Below are 22143 nucleotides of genomic sequence, written 5' to 3'. Positions count from 1 at the left end.
CATTTTGCCAACAGTTTTTCTCATCTGCCAGCTGTGTAGACACAAATAATCAGTGTGGACAGGTGTTTTCAATTTAAATCTCTTCGCAAACCTTCTGACTGCATCTAGAATATACTGTCTTTAGTCATGTTTTTCTAATGAGGTACTCTTACTTTTTTAAAAAAAATTATCCACCAGCTAATTTAATTTACTATCACAGGGAACTCTAATATAGATCTCGAGTGTCTGTTGTTACAATTCATGCCAGCTGTTAAGCTGGTTCAGTCTCCATTGAAGGTAGTGAGAGATATTAAGTGTTTGTTTTGTTGCTCCCTGAAGGAAATGTGAAAGAGAGGTATAGCTTTGGTTTCAGTTAGCACAGAAACAGAAAACAAAGCTAATTTTAGTACTTTCTGAAACTTGTCAGTCCAAATTTGGGTGATATCTATGTTCTGTTGGTCTATGGGCTACTTTGTTATCAGAGGAATTGTAAACCTTTGTGTCAGACTTGTCTTTAATCACTGGTTTTCGACTTATCTCTCAGACCTCAGTTTGGTGAAACTTGATATCGCACTTGGTCAAATACTGCCTAGTGTCAAGGGCAGTTACTTCAGCCCTACAGGTCAGATCTTGTCAAGGCTCATCATTATTGTTGTGCCCATACATGCAGCTGCTTTCGAATGCTTCAGGGAAATAATCAAATTGGCAATGCACTGCTCTTTATGTTAGTGAGAGCCTTAAGAAGGTACAGGCTAAGATTGTGTACTTTTGTATTAATATGCTGGACCTCATGTGATTGAGAAGGGGAATTGTTGTGAACCTTTATTCTTGTTTTTTTTCAGTTTTTGTAATATGACACTCTTAAATTCTGTTCAATAATGCTCCTTTGAAACACCCTGAACTATTTCACTGCAAGCAAGGTGTTTTATAAATGCAGTTTGTTGAATAAGGAATGTGCTTATCTCTAAAATTAAAGATTGTGATAGTGTATGTTGCTGGTGACACGTGGAAGTAATGAATGCTCAGTTTTAGCCCTTGAGTATATATGGGCTTGGATTGTCAAGATATTGACTCATTTCCAAAGAAAGATAGCCCATGTTCGGTCTGAGACTAAACTTAAAAAAAAAATTGACTATACAGCAATAACCAAAAACTGAAATGTGGCCTTCAGCTTACTTAAATCTTTCCGGTGATTTGGAAGCATTGACCCTGTGGAATTGAAATAAAAAAGCATTTCCCATGATGCTAAACTGTCTGATTTGAAATAAAAATATTGCCCTGGTAACTGGTTCTCTTCAGGTATGTGTTAACATTCATGTAAATCTTTGGTCTATACAGTGCTCAGCCTGTTGACCAGTGTGATATCGCACTGTATCTAGGAGGAATTATTTTTGGTTTATTATAAATTGGAAAACCGGTGTGATCTATCCATATTATTTCTCTTATTCATTCACGAGATGTCAGTGGTGTTGGTTATGACAATATAATTGGCCTAGAGGAGGTGATGGTGAGCTGCAGCAGTCCAAGCCATGTAAATGCGGCACAGTGGCTCAGTGGTTGGCACTGCTGCCTCCCAGCACCAGGGACCCGAGATCGATTCCAGCTTTGGGCGACTGTGCAAACTCCGCACATTCTCCCCGTGTCTGTGTGGGTTTCCTCCCACAATCCAAAGATGTGCAGGTTAGGTGAATTGGTCATGTTAGGTCATCCATAGTTTCAGGGATGTGCAGGCTAGGTGCATTAGTCAGGGGTAAATGTGGAGTAATAGGGGAATGGGTCTGGGTGGGATGCTCTTAGGAGTGTCGGTGTAGACTTGTTGGGCTGAAGGGCCTGCTTTCACACTGTAGGGATTCTGATTCTGTTTCTTCTGATTCTGAAATGCACCCACGGTGCCGCTGGGAATCCCAGGATTTTGTCTGAGCACCAGTGAAGGATTGACTATATAGTTCCAAATCAGGCATGGAGGGGAACTTGCTGATGGTAGTATTCCCTTTATCCTGTAATGCATTTAAAATGGTTGAGGTTGTGGATTTGGATGATGCTATTGAAGAAATCTTGGTGAGTTTGGAGTTATAGAGTCATACAGCATGGAAACAGGCTTTTTGACCCATCATGCTTAAACTGATCAACAAACTTCAACTATACTAATCCCATTTACCAGCACTTGGTCCACAGCCTGCTATGACCTTGCATTTTAAGTGCTTATCCAGATACTACTTAAAGATTGCAAGATACCTACCTCCAGTACCATCTCAGGCAGCACACTCCACATTTTTGCCATCCTTTGGGTGAAGTAAGTTTTCCACAATCACCCCTAAACTATTTATTTCTCATCTTAAAGTTATGCCCTCCAGTCTTGACACATCTGCCATGAAGAAAAGGTTCGCTTGATGTTGTTGCAATGCATCTCATACAGAGTACACACCGCTGTGCATTAAAGGTGGAGAGAGTGAATGTTAGAAGTGTTAGTTGAGATGCACATTCTTTTGTTATGTGGTTTTATGCCCACATCCTTGAGTTTGGGTTAAACACACTCTGGTTAAGAAGAAGGAAAGGTCAAGAATTGTCTGAAACTGTGGGCTTCTTTTTAATTCTACTTGAAGCGGTTCTCTGACTTAACTCTGACTCCAGTGATGAGGACCTAGAATCATAGAGATGTACAGCACAGAAACAGACCCTTCGGTCCAACTCGTCCATGCCGAATAGATATCCCAACCCAGACCTGTCAGCATCTGGCCCATATCCCTCCAAACCCTTCCTATTCATATACCCATCCAGATGCCTTTTCAATGTTACAATTGTATGAGCCTCCACCACTTCCTCTGGCAGCTCATTCCATATACATATCACTGTCTGCGTGAAAACGTCGCCCCTTAGGTCGCTTTTATAGCTTCTCCCCCTCACTCTAAACCTATGTCCTCTTGTTCTGGACTCCCCCACTCCAGGGAAAAGACCTTGTCTATTTATCCTATCCACGCCCCTCATGATTTTACAAACCTCTATAAGGTCACCCCTCAGCCGCCGACACTCCAGGGAAAACAGCCCCAGCCTATTCAACCTCCAACCCTGGCAACATCCTTGTAAATCTTTTCTGAACCCTTTCAAGTTTCACAACATCTTTCCAATAGGAAGGACACCAGAATTGCACTCAATGTTCCAAATGTGGCCTAACCAATATCCTGTACAGCTGCAAAATGACCTCCCAACTCCTGTACAAAATATTCTGACCAATAAAGGAAAGTATACCAAGCACCACCTTCACTAACCTATCTACCTATGACTCTACTTTCAAGGAGCTTTGAATCTGCACTCCAAGGTCTCTTTATTCAGCGACACTCCCAGGATCTTTCCATTAAGTGTACAAGGTCTGCTAAGATTTGCTTTCCCAAAATGCAGCAGCTCGCATTTATCTAAATTAAACTCCATCTGCTACTCCTCATCCCATTGGCCCATCTGATCAAGATCCCGTTGTAATCTGAGGTAACCTTCTTCGCTGTCCGCTGCACCTCCAATTTTTATTTCATGTTAAAACTTAATATGACTTTTGAAGTAAATAGTTTAGAAATTGCTGAATTTGTGTAAAAAGTCCTAATTCTGTTTTCTAGTCTAGTTTGTTTTGGGAGGAAACAAAACTTTCTTATGGGTGTTCAATCTGAATTTATCTCTTGGGCTGGTGAGAACTACACTCAGTATTTTTTTTAAAGGGATGTTTCTAAAATTACTAGCTTCAAAAGCCTTAGTTGAGATGTAAATACTTTCTGGTTTTGTTTCTTTGCAGGAATTTTTTTTCAGAGATTTCATTCTTCACAGCAGCTTTCAGCTGTGTGCCACCTGGTCTGAAAGCTGTATCAACAGGTTTTTGGAAGAAATTGTTTTAAGTTCTCTCCAAATAATTTAAGGTCTGTTTCTTGATCTTAACCACTACCATGATTTTCAAAGTAGTGACAGCATCTGTCACCATGTTTTGTTGTGTAGTTTTATGTGTCTGTCTGTTTGAGTTCAAGATCGACAGACCCAGGAGAAGGCAAAGTCGAAAACTGTCTTCAGAGTTTGGCTACTTAATGACACTATTTATTACATGTTAAGATTAGATACTACATTGTGTGGTGTTTCGAGATACGGTAGTGTCCAATCCTACTGAGTCACTATTAAAAGATTATTGCATAAACTATACTGCCTCATATTGGCTGTTCCACCTGCTTCTCTGTATATGTTTCTGACAATCAAACGGTTTGAGTTAATGCTCCAAGTGTTTCTCCCATTTCCTTAACTTTGTCCACACTGCACTATTTATGCCCACACTGCAGCAGTGCTGTGACAACATCACAAGACTGCTCATAGGTTCTATGACAGGCTTTCCTCTGATCACTCGAAGCCACTTACTTCTCACCTTAAACTTATTCCCTCTGGTCATAGACACATCTGTCATGGAGAAAAGGTTCTCATGATGTTGCAATGCATCTCATACAGACTACACACTCCTCTTCAGGCTTTTCAGAGTCAGGAGGTGAGTTACTTGCTGTAGAATCCCTGGCTCTCATAGCCACTGTATTTATATCATAGAATCCCTGCAGTGCAGAAAGAAGGCATTCAGCCTATCGGTCCTGCACCAATCCTTTGAAGAGTGTCCCACCCATACCAGTTATCCGCCATCATCATAACCCTGCAATTAGTGTGGCTGATCCACCTAACCTGCACATCCTTGGACAGAATGGGGCAGTTTAGCATGTCTATTCCACCTAACCTGCACATCATTGGACTGTGGGAGGAAACCAGAGCATTTGGCAGAAACCCTGCAGAGATTGGAAGAATGTGTTAACTCCACAGAGTCACCCAAAGCTGGAATTGAGCCTGGGTCCTTGACCCTGTGAGGCAGCAGTGCTAACCACTGAGCCAGCGTGCTACCTGTATGTAAATATATGGCTGATACGGTTCAGTTCCTGGTCATTGTTAAAGTCCAGGAAGTTGTCAGTAGGAGATTTGGAAATCTTAATGTGATTGAATAATGAGGATGGTCTTGGATTCTATCTTGTTAGAAGTAGTCATTGCCTGACACTTGCTAGTTGCTACTTTTCAGTCTAAGCCTTGATTATCTCTAAGAATTGATGCAAAGGGACAAGGAGTGGCTTAGTATTTGAGGGATTGCAAATGGTGCTAAATGTTGTGCAATTGTCTGTGAACATTCAAACTTCTGACCTTATGATGGAAGGGAAGGTCATTGATGAATCATTTAAATATGTCTGAGCCTATAACAAACATCTGGGGAACTTCTACAGAGATGTCCAGTTGCTGAGATGATTGACATCCAGCTTCCTTTGTGATGGGTATTATTCCAACTAGTGGAGAGTTTTACATCTCATTCCAATGGACTCCTTTTTTTTTAGGGCTTCTTGAAAGTGCCCCCATCAATCACTGTTTGACATAAATGGAAGACACACTCACATCCCTTCTTGAGTCCAACTCTTTAGTCCAAGAAATTAACTGGCTTTCTTCAGTTTTAAGCTGTTTTTAACCAGAAAGAGAAGGTCAACTCCTTCCTTTCTGGAGATCTGATGCCTTCTTTTCAAATTTGCACATTCACAACCTATTCAGTTACCTGGAATTCAGTGACATAGTTACTGTCAGGCAGAAGGCCTTTGTCATTGATAATGGATCGCCATTCCCTGGGCCAATTACCCACAGCACCTTCCGATTTTAAGGTGCAATACCTCCCGATTCCTTCAAGGCTCGAGATGAAACAGTGATTTACCTCAACTTCATTCAGTATAGTCTATTTTTTCTCGCTGCTGATAATGTGGTATCCTCTACTTTAAGGAGATGAAGCTAGACTGGGTGACCACTTTGCCAAACACCTTCGTTCTGTCCATAAAAATAACCCCAAGCTTCCAATTGCCTGCTACTTCAACGCACCACCATGTTCCCTGGCCAACATTTCTGTCTTGGGCCTGTTGCAATGCTCCAGCAAGGCTCAGTGTAAGCTGGAAGAGCAGCATCTCACTTTCTGCTTGATGTTCCTGCAGCCTCCAGGATACAATTATTTTGGGGCCTCTCTTGTGATTTACCCATCTCTACACCCCAGGCCTGTTGACACACTTTCAGCAGAGCCAAACCATTCTCACCCATTTATGATCCCCATCATCAGCTTTTCTGACATGCCATTATGCATCCCTTTGTTTTCCTAACTGCTGTGTTTTCTCTCTCTCTCTTTGCTCTATCACATGTTCCTTTATTTCTACACCCATCACCTCCCCAAACTCCCTACATCTACCACCTTTTCCTAGTTCCTACTAGTTCTGATAAAAGATCACTGGACCCGAAATGTTGACTCTGCTTTCTCACTAAGGATGCTGCCAGACCTGCTAAGTTTCTCCAGCACCTGCAGTTTCTGTTTTTGTTGCAGTGTAAAGAGCATTTGCAATGAGTGTCATTTAATGTGTTTTTTAAAAAGATGCAGAATCTTTTCCACAATCCGTGGTTTTTAAAATTGTCCTTTTCTAATTTCAGTCCACAATCAAAAATACATAAAATTAAAAAGATGTGGTCTTTACATAGACGCCACTTGGTAGCACCATTGCTGATACTTTGTTTATGTGTAGGCTAACAAGATGGTAATTGGTTGGGGCAGATTTGTCCTGCATTTTGTGGACAATTTTCCCCATTGCTAGGTAAATAGAGAATTTTGAACTGTACTAGAACTGCTCAGCTTGAGACAGACCCTCATGCTGGAATGCAAATCTTTAGTCCCATTGCTGAAATAGTTTTGGAACCAATAACTTTGCAGTATCCAGTGCCTTCAGCCATTCCTTTTTGATTTAAAATGGACTGAATTTAATTGAGTTAACGGAAGGCTGATATCTATGATGCTGGGGACATTTGGAGGAGGCTAAGTTGTCTTTCAGCAATTCGGTTGAAGATGGTCACAACTGTTTCTGCCTTCACTCTAACACTCGTGCCAGATTTCTCTGTCTGTTCTGTTGCTGCCAATGGCCCACAGTGCCTCATGAATGCCAGTCTTGAGTGGCTAGATATAATTAAAATTAATCCTATTTAGTAGTGTGTGCCACACAACATTAAAGGGAATATGAATTATTTTACTTACTTGTGAGATGTGGGTGATGTTGGCTGGGCCAACATTTATTGCCAGGTACTAGTTACCCTCAGGAGGGGTAATGAGCTGCCTTCTTGAATAACCACAGGCCCTGTATTGTAAGTTGACACACAATGCTCTTAGGAAAAGAAATGCAATATTTAGATCCAGTGTCAATGCAGGAACGGTGATCTATTTCCAAGTCAGATTGGTAAGTGGCTTGGAGGGAATCTTGCAGGTGGTGATATTGCCATGAATCTGCTGCTTTTGCCCTTCCAGATGAAGTTGGTCATGGGTTTGGAAGTTGTCTAAGGATCTTTTGAATTTCTGCACTGCATCTTATAGATTGTACACACTGTTGGTACTGAGCTCGGTGGTGGAGAGACTGGATGCTTATGGATGTGATGTCAATCAAGCAGGCTGTTTTGTACTGGGATGGTGTCAAGCCTCTTGAGAGTTGAGAGCTGCAGCTATCCAGGCATGTGGGGAGCATTCCAGTCCACTCCTGACTTGTACCTTTTGGATAGTAAATGAGCTTTGGAGAGGCAGAAGGTGAAGGTGACTCAGGGTTCCTTGCATCACTTCTGGGATGTTGATAGTGAGGGCTTCAATTGGTGGTTTTGTTGGAAATGGTCATAACCTGGTATTTGTGTGGCATGAGTTGTACTTACCACTTTTCACTCCAAACCTGGAGATTTGTCCTGCATTTGTCCTGCATTTGAGACTGCTTCAGTGCCAAAGAGTTTCAAATGGTGCTGATAGGCAATCATTGGCTAACATCCCCACTTCGAACCTTATGATGGAGGGAGGGTTATTAATGAAGCAACTGAAGATGGTTGGACTGAGGATACTACCATGAGGAACTGCAGCAGAGATGTCCTGGAGCAGAGATGATTGACCTCCAACAACCACAATCATCTTCCTATGTACAGGCATGGGCAGTGGTAGGTGAGAATGAGCAGAGAATTGATACCAGGCAAAGTTCTGAGCATCAAACGAGGCACTGAGAAGAATACCCAGCCAACCCAGTTCAGTCCTACTTAACTCTCCATGCAAGTGTCTGGAGGCTTGTCCCAGAATTGGAAGAGCAGTTCCACAGACTAGTAAAGCAACAATGTATAAAGTAATTGCCTGTGAGATTTAATCTGTTGACCATTTCCAAGGTGGCACCATCACTATTCCTGGCTATTCCCTGTCCAACCAGCAGAACAGACCCACCAGAGGTGAGGGCCAAGCGATACACAATCGGGAAAAGTTGCCTTTGAATTCTCCACTGTGACTCTGAATACCATGAAGTCTTGTAGCAAGTCATACATAGAGAGGGAATGCTATTCGCTGCTAGCTATCATCGACTGTACCTTTCCCTTGAAGTATTGATACTCCTTGTTGAACAGCATTTGGAAGAAGCACTGATTATGGCAAAGGCACCGAATGAATTCTGGGTGGGAGCTTCTGTATCCAGCACCAAGGGTAACTCAGTAGCACTAACACTCAGTATTTGAACAGTTCTAAATCAGTGTATTGATAATGGTACCTGTAGAATCTGAGTACACAGCATTTGCAAGGAAAAGGCAATTGTTACTGTCATGCTGAAACCTAGGGAAATAGGGATGTTCCAAAATACCTCATTAGGAGCATATCAGGAAACAAAGGTGGTTACACCCTGAAGGCTTATTCTCAAAATTAAACCATCATTTAAAAGAACTACTGAGTGAATGCAGGTCTGGGGGCAGAGGCAGAGACAGAAATGGGTGTGAAGTGTGTGTATTGTCTGAGGAAATAAGAGAAGGCAGGAAAAGTGTCAACAATTCTTCATTTTGGATTCTGATTGGATCCAAGCCTGAAAATATGAAAATAGTAAAAATGCATGAATGCAAAGCAAGTACAATCTTTTCAGTCTAAACTTATTCTGCTTGTAATTCATGAGAGGCTGCAACACCAAAGCAAAAGCGAACTTCTGGGAAACTAAGAAGTAATATATTTTTAAAAATATATTACTAGCTCTTGGGATTTGGACATGTCTAGCTGGGCAAATATTTATGATCAGTTCCTAAGTTACCTTGCGAAGGTGGTGATGAACCGCTGCCTTGAACTGCTGATTTTTATGTAGTGACAATGAACAGAAGACCATATAGTTCCAGGGCTGGGTGGCATATGTCTTAATTTTGAACTTGCAGGTGATGGTATTCCAGTGTAAATGCTGCCCTAGTCCTAGATATTAGAGGTTGCGAGTTTGAAAGGTGCTGGAGGTGAGTTGTTGTAGTGCATATTGTATATGGTATACCCTGCCATTAAGCACTAGTGAAGGGAGAGAATGCTGATGGCGATGGATGGGGTGCTAACCAAGTGGGCTGCTTTGTCTTGGATTGTGTCAAACCTTTTGAATATTCCCTCACATTCCTGACTTGTTTGTTGTATTTGGTGGATGGGCTTTGGGATGGCAGGAATTGAATTACTTGCCAATGACTTCCTATCCTTTGGCCACCTCATTGTGTAGCTGTTCCAGTTCAATTTCTGGCCAATGGTGACTCCCAGAATGATGGTAATGGGTGATTCTGTGACTATAATGTAGTACAGGTAGACAGACAGACAAATTCTGTCCTGTTGAAGATAGTTATTGCCTCATACTGGTATAGTACAAATTTTACTCAGAATTTAAATTCCAACCCTGAACAGCAGAGCTAACACCTGTAATTTTTTGAGTGATACAAAGACTATATTTTTCCACTTAGAAAATTAATGCCTAATGAATGTGATTTAGTTTTGTGATCAGAGAGATCTGTTTGATGAAACTATGTCTCTAGGTCCTTTAACATTAAACTATTTTCCACACTGTAACCTAATCTAATCTAATCTATTTATCCATCACTTTACTGTAATGCCGATCATGTAGCTTTTGTTTATACGCCCAATGATTTTGAATGCTCAATAATTTTTTTTGTATTTAGCGGAGCTTGGGGACTGTGAACCTCTGGAACATTCTCCAGAACTGGTGTCAGAATTCCGGTTTAATCCTAATCAAACTGAGGACATGGAGATAGATATTTTTGCACGGTGGAAGGATTGCAGGTAAGTTTCTGAACTAACATAGTTGAACTTTTAGGAGACATTATTTCAGATCTTAAATATCTATTTTCCTGTAGTTTCATGATAGTTGGAGAGAACACGACTTAACATGTAGCAACTGCTTTTTGACATTTATATAAAAGACTTGGATGTGAACACAGGAGGTACGGTTAGTAAGTTTGCAGATGATGCTGAAATTGGAGGTGTAGTGGACAGCAAAGAAGGTTACCTCAAATTACAATGGGATCTTGATCAGATGGGCCAATGGGCCAAGGATTGGCAGATGGAGTTTAATTTGGATAAATGTGAAGGGCTGCATCTTGGAAAAGGAAATCAGGGCATGATTTGGGGAGTGTTTTTGAACAAAGAGACCTTGGAGAGCAAGTTCATAACTCCTTGAAAGTGGAGTCACAAGCATGATTGTGAATAAGGCATTTGGTATGCTTGCCTTTATTGATCAGTGCATTGAGTCTCTGAATTGGGAGGTCCTGGTGTGGCTGTACTACAGGAAGTTGGTTAGGCCACAGTGGTGTGTGCAATTCTTTTCTCCCTGCTATAAGAAGGATGTTGTGAAACTTGAAAGGGTTCAGAAAAGATCTGTGAGCATGTTGGTAGGGTTGGAGGGTTTGAGCTTTAGGGAGAGGCTGAACAGGCTGGGGCTGTTTTCGCTGGAGCGTCAGCGGTTCAGGGGTGACATAGAGGTTTATAAAATCTTGAGGGGCATGGATAGGGTGAATAGACAAGGTCTTTTCCCCCAGTGTGGGGAGTCCAAACTAGAGGGCATAGGTTTGAGGTGAGAGAGGAAAAATTGAAAAGGGACCTAAGGGGCAACTTTTTCATGCAGAGGGTAGTGTGTGTATGGAATGAGCTGCCAGAGGAAGTGGTGGATGCTGGTACAATTACAACATTTAAAAGGCATCTGGATGGGTATATGAATAGGAAGGATTTAGATGGGTATGGATCAAATGCTGGCAAATGGGACTAAATTAATTTAGAGTATTTGGTCGGCATGGATAAGTTGGACTAAAGGGTCCAGCAGGAATGCAGAATACTGGGTGAATGGTAAGATTCTTGGTAGTGTAGATGAGCAGAGAGATCTTAGTGTCCATGTACATAGATCCCTCAAATTTGCCACTCAGGTTGATAGGGCTATTAAAAAGACTTACGGTGTGTTAGGGGGATTGAGTTTATTGGTAGGGGGATCGGGTTTTGGAACCAGGAGGTCATGCTGCAGCTCTACAAAACTCTGGTGTGGTCGCACTTGGAGTATTGTGCGCAGTTCTGGTCACCGCATTAAAGGAAGGATGTGGAAGCTTTGGAAAGGGTTCAGCGGAGATTTACTCGGATGTTGCCTGGTATGGAGGGAAGGTCTTACGAGGAAAGGTTGAGGGACTTGAGGCTGTTTTTGTTGGAGACAAGAAGGTTGAGAATTAGTCAGAGGGTTAGATCGAGTGGACATGAGAACCTTTTTCCACGGATGGTGATGGCTAGTACGAAGGGGCGTAGCTTCAAATTGAGGGGTGATAGATGTTGGACAGATGTCAGAGGTTGTTTCTTTACTCAAAGTGTAGTAGGGGCATGGAATGCACTGCCTGCAACAGTTGTAGAGTTGAAAATGTGTTGATGGAAAAGTGCAACAGTTGTAGACTTGCCAACTTTATGGGCATTTCCATGGTTATTGGATAGACATATGGGCGAGAATGGAATAGTGTAGGTTAGATGGGCTTCAGCGCAACATCAAGGGCTGAAAGACCTGTACTGCGCTGTAATGTTCTATGTCTGTTTCCGTGCTGTATATTTCCATGACTCTATAACTGGGACTGCAACAGTTGCATCGTTTTTAATGCCATATCCTTGGTCTTTGTAATGTGCCTGACATGAGTGGTCAACAAACTTTCTGAAAATTTAGAAATGGAACATTCACCACATTTCCTATATTCGCGCACAGACTCCTCAAAACATAGTTAAGTCAATTAAACATGGCTTGTTCTTTACAAATTCATGCTGATTATCTAATGAAAAGAATGACTTGCATTTATCTAATTCCCCAAATTTCATTTCAGTTAATGAAATATTTTTGAAGTTATAATGTAACAAACACATCAAATTATGTAAAGCAATGTTGACATGTAGTAAAACAAGATAATGTTTTAGTGATACTAGTTGATAGATAAACATTAAGCAGAGCATCTTGGAGAACTCCTCTTTTCTTCAAAATAATGCTATGGGACCTTTGCATTGAACTAACAGGCAAGATAAATACTTGACTAATTTTGCCTTTGAAAGATGCACCTTTGGCAGAGCAACACTTTTTAGTACTAAACTACAGTGGCTGCTGTAATAATTATGCACTGAAATGGTTATCAATGTTCATTGTCTTTAATTTCTTGGTTTATCAATTTCCCCTTTGTTGAACTTGCAAATGTCATTTCCTTTACCAGAAATTCCATTTCAAAAGACTTAAATATTTGACCTTATGGTTATTGACAATATGGTTTGTTGCCTATGTCCTTCACTCTAGATGATAATTGGACGTTGTGTCCTGACTTGACATTTTTTTGACACTCCCTCACTGGCTCAAATGCTGGAGCTCCTTCCCTAATGGCATCGTGGGCCTACTCATAGCACACGGCCTGCAGGCATGTGCAATAAATGATGGCCCAGCCAGCGGTGCCCGTATCCCATGAATGAATTTTAAAAACATAAGATTCAGAGAGTGAACAAACATCAGGCAGATGAGTTAATGGAGAGAATCAGAAGATGACATGGGAAGTACAGAGTAGTTGTGAGAAAACTAAGTAACTACGAACATATGGTGAGAGGTCATAAGATAGTAATTTGTTTAGAAGTTAATTAAGCTAAACTTTGTGAAATACTTTGGAGATACACTTGGCAATGCAGATGAATCACCAAAGTGTTCATTTGACTCCAAGGTATGTAACAGAGACAAGATCACAACTAGGGTGTTCATACTAAAAACTATGCTGATGAATCAGATAATGGTTGATCTGACACACTTCATCACCACTTTTCTGCCTTTTCCCTCAATTCCCCAACTCATCAAGAATTTTCATCAGACATAATGCAAAAGCAGTAATTTCCATAACTTTTTAAAAGTACCAGTGTGAAATTGATAAATCAGTAATTTGTACTTTAAGAGAAGATTAATTATCCTTCCAACAAAATAAAAATGAATTCATCTCAAATTAGGATTACGAAGAAGTAGGACAGCAATAATTCAGACTCTTTGAAAAATTTGGAAAATTACCATCAAGTATCAGACTTATGTTCATAGGTATTTGTAGCACAAAAATGCCATTCAGCCCATTGTTTGCATACCAATCAACAAAGATCTGACTACACTAATCCCATTTTCCAACTCTCAGCCCAATATGGTAATGCAAGTGAATGTCTAAGTACTGCATAACTGTTATAAGAGTTTCTGACTCCACTATCCTTTCAGGCTATGAGTCCCAGACTCTCGCCACCTTTTCGGTGGAAAAACTTTTCTTCAACTCTCTCCTTGGCCTTCTACCTCTTTAAATCCTTGAGCTCTCTACTAATGGAAAGAGTACCTTATCATCCCCCCCTTTCAATGACCCTCATAATCATAAACACACCCATCAGGTGCCTTCTCATTCTTTACTTCTTCAAGGTAAACAACACCAGTCGATCCAGTCTTTCCTTATCATTCAAACCTTCCAGCCAAGGCAGTAGCCTGATAAATCTCCTCTGCATCCCATTCTAGTATAATTAGATCCTTCCTACAATGTGGTGACCAGAATTGCAATCCACCAGTTGTGGCCTAATTTGTGTTTTGTACAATTTCAGTATAATTTCATTGCTCTCAAGATCATAAATAGGAATAGGAGTAGGATGTTTAGCCCCTTGAGCCTGCTCCATCACGCAATCAGATAATGGTTGATCTGACACACTTCATCACCACTTTTCTGCCTTTTCCCTCAATTCCCCAACTCATCAAGAATCTATCCATCTCAGCCTTAAATATACACAACTAAACCCCACAACTGTCTGTGGCAAGGAGTTCCAAAGACATCAACGTCTGAGAGACGAAATGCCTCCTCATCTCAGGTTTTCTGTATTCTGAGACTGTGCCTGCTTATCCAAGTTCTCCCATAAGGGGAAACATCTTCTCAATGTTTACCCTGACAAGCCCTTTAAGAATCCTATATGTCTAAATGAGGCCACCTCTAATTCTTCTAAACTCCAGTGAGTAGAGTCTCAACTTATTAGTTATTGTTCCAAAGACAATTCCTTTTTACTGGAAATCATCCTAGTGAACCTTTACTGAATTGCTTTTGATGTGGTAATAGCTTTTTAGATAAAGGGACCAAAACTGCTCTCAGCACTCCAGATGTCCAGTTGAAGTAAGACTTTCCTCTCTTATGTTCCAACCCCCTTGAAACAAGGGTTAACATTCAACCTTACTGATTATCTGCTGCACCTGTGCAGTAGCTTTCTGTTTGGTGCACAGGTGCCCCAAGTCCCTTTGTGTTGCAGCTGTCTGCAGTTTTTTTTCCATTTATTTAACACTCTTCTTTTGTTCGTCTTTCCAAATGAACAATGTCACATTTTCCCAAATTAATATCAATATATCTGTCTCTTAGCTTGCATTTCCACCTACTTTTGTCATCTACAAATTCGGTTAGAGTATATTTGACTCTTTCCTCCAAGTCATTAATATACATTATAAACAGTTGCAGTCCCAATACTGATCCCTCTGGAAACCCACTGCCACAGGCCACCAACCTGAAAAAATCTCTTTGTCCCAACTCACTGTTCCCTGCCCGCTAACCAATTCTCTATCCATGTCAATATGCTACTTCTAGCACCAAGGGCCCATACTTTATGACTTAACTTTTTGTGAGATACTTTGTTGAATGCCTTCTGGAAGTTCAAATTTACGGTTCCCTTCTATCCAATCTGGTTAAGACTTTCTCAAAAACCCCTAATAAGTTAGTCAGGCACTATTTTCCTTTTATTAATTTGTGACTTTGCTTGATTAGATTATGATTTTCCAAATGTGCTGCTATTACTACTTGTATTCTGTGCCTACACAAATGAAGGCATGTATCTCATGTGCCACCTTAACCACCCTATCTACCAGCCCTGGTATGTTCAAGAATCTTTGGATATGCACACCAAGAGCCCTCGCATCTTCAGTACTTTCAAGTGTCCCAACTTTGATAGTGTACTTTCTTGCCTTGTTATCCTTCCCATGACTTTATACCTTTCTAGGTTGAATTCCCTTTGCCACTGCTCTGCCCAGCCCAGCTGACCAGTCAGTTGATATCCTCCTGCTTTCCACATTTAAGATAAAATAACTTCTCAAAATGAAAGGGCTTCAGCACTGGGCTGTATGGAACTCCACTGAGAGCAGGCTTCCAATCACAGAAATAGAAATCTGAAGTTTAACCAACAAATGATCCAGTGTGGGGAGTGCTGGAGCATGTAATCTTTCATTTAACTTCGAATATTGTTGTGTTCTAACATTGAATGCAAGTGTTTACATGAGTCTAATTATTTTTGTTAGTGGTTCATCCAAGCCAGGTTAAAGTTATATAATTACAGTGTCATAGCCTAGCAGTTCCATGTGATTGAGTCTGTTATAGGTGCTGTGTATATCTTCAAAATGAGTAGTTTAACATAAATTTATTACCATTAATAATTAAAGTGCACAAAATGAAATGAAAGGTAGAAATAATTGGCAAGTCAGGCAGCACAAATGGAGCAAAACAGGGTTAATATTTCTATCAATAATCTGTTGTGAGAACAAATGATAGTCTTACTGTAATTCATAGAAATCCTTTTCCCGTAGTCCGCAAGTGGTTGAGTTATAGTATAAACTGAGTTTCCAAGTACGTATTAAAATTTTTTTTTTAAACTTTAAATAATACTGAGCGCAGCAAAAATGTTTAACTATGAAGTAGCAGATTTCCAGTGCATTCATCTGCAAATTGAGGATTTCTTTTCATCCACATCTAACTTAAAAATTGAAATCAATATTTTTCTTTTTAATATCCTAACTCTCACTTACTTTCATCCATCCATTATCTGCTCATTGCTTTCTAAAAACAAATGTAAGTAATGCATCAATGTAAAATTCTTATCCTTTTTTAATCGTTCCTCAGTCGCTTCTCTCCCTATCTCTGTCATCTTCTCCCCTCAATAACCTTGCAAGATATCTGTTGTCCTCCAGGTCTGACCTCATGAGCATCCCCAGTTTCCCTTGCTCCATCGTTCATAGCTCTGCCTTTAGTTACGAAAACCTTAACCTCTGGAATTCTTTCCCTAAATCTCTGTTCCTTTGTCTCTCTTTCTTCTTTAGTCACTTCTTGAAATTTCCTTTACCAAAGTTGAGCTCATCCGCATTAATATCCCTTTCTGTAGCTTAGTATCAGATGTTGTTCAATTATACTCCTGTTGAAAAGGATGCTTTATGACTTTAAAGGCACTACATACGTCGAAACTGTTGTAATGACACACAACCTCTTACTGTTGCCAAACATAATGACCTTCCCATGATGAACTATGTTTTTGAAGATGCAGTCATATTATCTGTCTCAAAATCCAAGATGCATCTTCTCATGGTTCTTGTTACCATCTTCTTCAGAGACTGTCATTTTGGGTTGAAAACTTGGTAACTATTTCTAATGGTGATTTAGAGATGCCGGTGTTGGACTGGGGTGTACAAAGTTAAAAATCACACAACACCAGGTTATAGTCCACAAGGTTTAATTGGAAACACTGGCTTTCGGAGCGCTGCTCCTCCATCAGGTGGTTGTGGAGTACACAATTGTAAGACACAGAATTCATAGCAAAAGTTTACAGTGTGATGTAACTGAAATTATACATTGAAAAGCACTTTAATTATTTGTTGAGTCTCTCATCTTTTAGAATGACCAACATTCGACCTCGGACCTTCGGGTGACCATCCTCCAAGGTGGACTTCAGGACAGGCAGCAGCAGCGAAAAGTGTCCAAGCAGAGGCTGATAGCTAAATTCCGTACCCATAGAGAGGGCCTCAATGGGGACCTTGGGTTCATGTCACACTACAGGTGACCATCATTGCACTACACACACGCGCACGCACACACACGCACGCACGCACACGCACACCGACACAAATACGCACACACACATATGTATACACAGACACGCACACAGACAGTCACACACACTCCTACAGTCACACACACTCCCACATGCATCCTCCCACAGACCTACACCACTTTACACTCACATACACACATATACACTCTCTCACAGACACTCACAACCCCCCACCCCAGACGCACGCGCACACACACTCTTACAGACACACACATTCCCACATGCATCCTCTCACAGACTTCAACACTTTGCACACACACACACACACACACACACACACACACACACACACACACACACTCCGAACCCGCCATCCCAGACAAACAGAGACACAGACACACACGCACACATACGTTTGTGAGATGAATTTGTACTTTGCTCAAAAACTGCATGAATCCATGGAAGACTCTGTTAACTCACTTTTTAGATTAGAATCAATCTAAACATTATGGCACAGACAGGGAACACAGGGGGCTAACACCTTCAACATTTTAACATCTTATCTGGCTGACATCAATTCTTACAGTTAACCTGAGAATGTAACTTTTAAAAAAAAGTTTTGTGATTTACGTATGAAGGAAGTGAAGCTATCATGGTCATTTGAACAGATGAGAAACTCAACAAACAATCAAGATATTTTTCAATGTATAATTTCAGTTACATACACTGTAAACTTTTGCTGTTAATTCTGTGTCTTACAATTGTGTCCTCCACAACCACTTGATGAAGAAGCAGCGCTCCGAAAGCTAGTGCTTCCAATTAAACCTGTTGGACTATAACCTGGTGTTGTGTGATTTTTAACCTTATTTCTAATGAAAACTAGACATTTGCAGGAGTGAGCCAAAGCTGGCATTAATAACTATATATAACCACTAGCTATAAACTAGGGCTCATATGTGGTGCTTGTAATCAAGTGACTATTCAAATGTTCTAAGACTTCGATCTATCTTGTCTTCCCTGTTGCGTGAGTTTCCACTGAATGAATGATGGAAATTTCCAATCAAATGTGGCACTGGGATCCTGATGGAAAGTATGAGACATTACAAATATAAAACAGAACAACTATAGAAAAACAGAACAAATTTTGCTTAACGCTATGCAGTGGCTCATGATAAATGTGTATGTTTCAGGATGAAGCATCCAGAAACAGTACTAAAAGTTTAACTTTTTCCATTATGGCAAGAGTAGTGATTGTTCATTGATCAAACATGGGTATTGTTACTGATTTAATTTTCCTATTTTCATAGGGGGAAAAGCCCAGCACAGGCAGAACTCTGTTACTTGAACAAAGCTAAATGGCTAGAAATGTATGGTGTGGACATGCATACTGTCAAGGTAATCTTAAAAAGAGTCTTTTTTTAAAAATAAAGTATTTTTATTTATTTGTGGATTGTCTTAACACACCTCTTCTGTCTTTCCTAGGGAAGAGATGGCTATGAATATTCCCTTGGCTTGACACCAACAGGCATACTAATCTTTGAAGGATCAAACAAAATAGGCCTATTCTTTTGGTAAAGCATGTTATTTTTATCACATTTTAGTATTTGAAAAACAAAACACTAACAAATTGTTTATGTTCTCTGACCACCTTCTTTATATCATTCAGGCCGAAAATTACGCAGCTCGATTTCAAAAAAAACAAATTAACACTTGTTGTTGTGGAGGATGATGAACAAGTAAGTAGCACATCTTCTGGGTATCTCAGGCAGATGCAGGAATCAGGTTGGGGCAATACACTAGAAGACCACTGTTACTTCTGGTTCTGACTTTGTTGAATCCAGTCCAGATTAATGCTGCCTTCTGCTAATGTACAGAAGAACTGAAGATTTTCAAGGGCTGAAGTTCATTTTCAGAGTCAATAGCCTACCACACAAAGTTGGTCTTTCAGTTATGGATCTGAAGATACCAAATTCTTGTTGCATATTTGTACTTTGTACAAATTAAGTTCTATACCAGTGCAGCCTTGGGTTCAGTGTTGCTGTTTTGAAACTTCATTCGGGATGTGGGTTACCCCTGGACTACCTGTCCACTACCCTGGACCTAGTTGCTCCTCTGTGATCTGAACTTGATGCGTATATTTTCTACACATGTATTTCTTTTCTCACTCTGTAGCTGGAATGAATGAATGTTTGGTTAAACAAGGTCTGAGTCTAAGTGCTTTATTCCCCTCAAGTCAAGTCAAGATACAGAACTATTCTCAGATCACTTATTTTCATCTGTATTACATGTTTAATCTAAAATAATAAAAAACCTATACTACTTCGTTTGGCATATAACTCACTTTCTAATTACGTATTCCTGCAACTGACCTTCCTTTTGATGCCTGACTGCTTTTGTAGCCTTTCCATTTTGAACAAAAGGCATTTTTTTCTATTGTCTCAGCCTGTATCTTCTACCTTTGACAAATAGATATCGAAAGACATTTGAACATAACAGGTGGTTAGGTATTTTTTGAATACCCAGACAAACTATTGTTTGGTCTTATAGCGAAAACAACTAAATTTTGTCTCAGTACTTTTGTTTAAGCTTGAGAATATACTTTGCTTTCAAAAGTCAAAAAGCATTGTATGAAGAAATGATCCAAAATCATAAGCCATGACACCCTACAAGACTGCTTCATGTTGTTTCTAAACTGATTGTCACAATTACATGCTGTTGTGAATGAGATCCTAATTTTATTGATAGGCTGAAAATAATCTCATTGCTCAGTTGCTGGGAGCAGTTTTGGCATTAGAGTTTCACAAATAAACCAACAAATAATATTCAGAAGGATCTGTCAGCTTTAATGGCCTAGATTTTGTGGTTAGCAACGATCAGTGAGGTAGTTGTTCACACAATTACAATTGCCGGTAGTTATGCACTTTTGCACTGAAGTTTCAATAATTAGAGATTTTAAACAGTACAATAAATTAAATATTTCCTTAAAGAATCCTTGCCACGAAACGTAGTGTTTGAACCAGGATATATAAATTAGTATGTTAATTCAATTCCAAATCATGACCAGAAACAAAATACTGTACAAAGAGGAGAAAGAAGATGGGATTGTGAGAGAGATTCAAGAACAATTAAAACAAAATCTGTTCAATTTTTTCTAAAAAAGCCACTGAAAACTACCATCTTAATGAATGCGACCCTACAATTGTACAGAGGTGGTGTTTGGCTTGAATTAAAACTTACCATAACACTTTAAAATGGAAAGTTTTTTTTAATGGAAAGCCTTAACATTTCCTGGTATGTTTAGGAGTAACCAGTAGGTACTTGGGTGAATTCCATGTATGTAATTAAGTAAGTTTCTCCATGGGGTACCTTTGGAGTAAAGCTTCTGATGGGCCGGGTAAGCAAGCAAATTTCTGATTTCAGTGTTTAGTTGTAAGAAGTTGCTATTTAACTTACATGTTAATTACAGACTGCTTTTAGCCTCATTATTATTTTTACTGCAATTTCCAGGCCAATGCATTTTATTTATTAGAAACAGTTTGTCGTAAAAATTGCCATTCTTAACATCTCTCAATTTTTCCACCTCAATCAAAGGGTAGAGAGCAAGAGCACACATTTGTTTTCCGATTAGATAATTCCAGAGCATGTAAACATTTGTGGAGATGTGCTGTGGAGAATCATGCGTTTTTCAGACTACGAGCTCCTACTCAAACTAAAGAGGGACGATCAGATTTCATGCGTCTGGGATCTCGCTTTAGATTCAGGTATCGCTGTTGCAATTTAATTGTGTTTTGATTATTTATGCCTGCTTAAATCCTAGTTATGTAACTGTATGCCAATACTTATTCCAGTGGTCGAACCGAATATGAAGCAACACATAAAAGTAGATTGCGTCGTACAAGTACATTTGAAAGGCGCCCTAGCAAACGCTATCCTTCACGACGGCATTCCATGATTAAAGGTACTATTTGTGTCTTATAGAGTTTTTCTAACTTTTTTTCTAGCAAGTTGATGTGTGTTACCAGTACACCATTGTTGGCACTGGCTATTTCTTACTTTAATCCCATGTGGATATGTACTACATAAAGCTACAAATTTACCAAAATACACTTCAAGTTTAGTCTCACTTGAGGTTCCCACATGCTCCATTATGTTAACTTTCTGTTTCCTATTTCTTGTGGTTAGGAAGTAAAATTTCGAATTAATATTTAACTGGAAGTTGTTATAAACTTTGTCTATGCCTGCTTAGAATTGGATTGAGACTACTTTCTTTGTAAAGGGAAGGACTATTTTTTCTTTTCCACACCAGTTTTCTTACCTGGCTTCATCCCCAACATATATTTGGTGGGAAATGTGTTCTAGTATAACTACAAAAGCTTATATCCGTTCCCCTGGAACTGGTCACTATCTGCACAACTTGCAATATTAGCAAAGAGACCTGTGCAGGTAGCAATATGTGATGGTTTCAGGCCCTGTGAAGTGTCCATAAATAATCATTTGAAATAGCATTTGGTGTCTCTTTCGTTCATCTGTCAATTGTAAGTATCCTACTCAAAACACATTGTGGGTTGAATTAGTATTATGTAGTGTAAGCACCTGATGAGTAAATATACTAAATAATCATAGCGATCTTGAGTGGAGACATTTTTCCCATCACCTTGTCTCATTAAATTAAGGAAGTAGGCATAATGGGGCAGTATCTAATTCACTGCCCAATTACTCACCTTTAGCTGATTATTGATGTTTTAACACTTGCTAAACTTGGACACCATGCAGAGTTATCATTGTTTCTCACAAGGTTTTGCTGATGGTGCTGAGCATATGAAACTTGGTGTTGATTTCTTTGGTGTAAATGGAAAGCAAGAAATTCTTTGTATCATTTATGTATTTTTTCTGTTTAAATAAAATGTCAATCAGACAGATTTTCAATGTAGGAACAT

At 39.8% G+C, this 22143-nt stretch overlaps 1 protein-coding gene across 4 annotated transcripts in view; it reads left to right on the top strand.

Annotated features, from left to right (window-relative positions):
- epb41l4b (erythrocyte membrane protein band 4.1 like 4B) overlaps nucleotides 1-22143 on the top strand; it is a 399237-nt gene that overhangs the window by 200643 nt on the left and 176451 nt on the right. For all 4 annotated transcript variants that reach the window (XM_087987177.1, XM_087987176.1, XM_043690060.2 and 1 more), the window contains exons 7-12: nucleotides 10015-10135; nucleotides 18514-18601; nucleotides 18689-18777; nucleotides 18873-18942; nucleotides 20798-20967; nucleotides 21055-21164. In XM_087987177.1, coding sequence (XP_087843303.1) covers nucleotides 10015-10135; nucleotides 18514-18601; nucleotides 18689-18777; nucleotides 18873-18942; nucleotides 20798-20967; nucleotides 21055-21164 — 648 coding nt within the window. The remainder of the gene's footprint in view (nucleotides 1-10014; nucleotides 10136-18513; nucleotides 18602-18688; nucleotides 18778-18872; nucleotides 18943-20797; nucleotides 20968-21054; nucleotides 21165-22143) is intronic.

Source organism: Chiloscyllium plagiosum, unplaced genomic scaffold (genome assembly GCF_037043375.1).
Source record: "Chiloscyllium plagiosum isolate Xiang-an unplaced genomic scaffold, Cpla_swu_hap1 HiC_scaffold_5, whole genome shotgun sequence".
Lineage (NCBI taxonomy): Eukaryota > Metazoa > Chordata > Chondrichthyes > Orectolobiformes > Hemiscylliidae > Chiloscyllium > Chiloscyllium plagiosum.
This window is presented reverse-complemented; position numbering and strand designations above follow the sequence as displayed.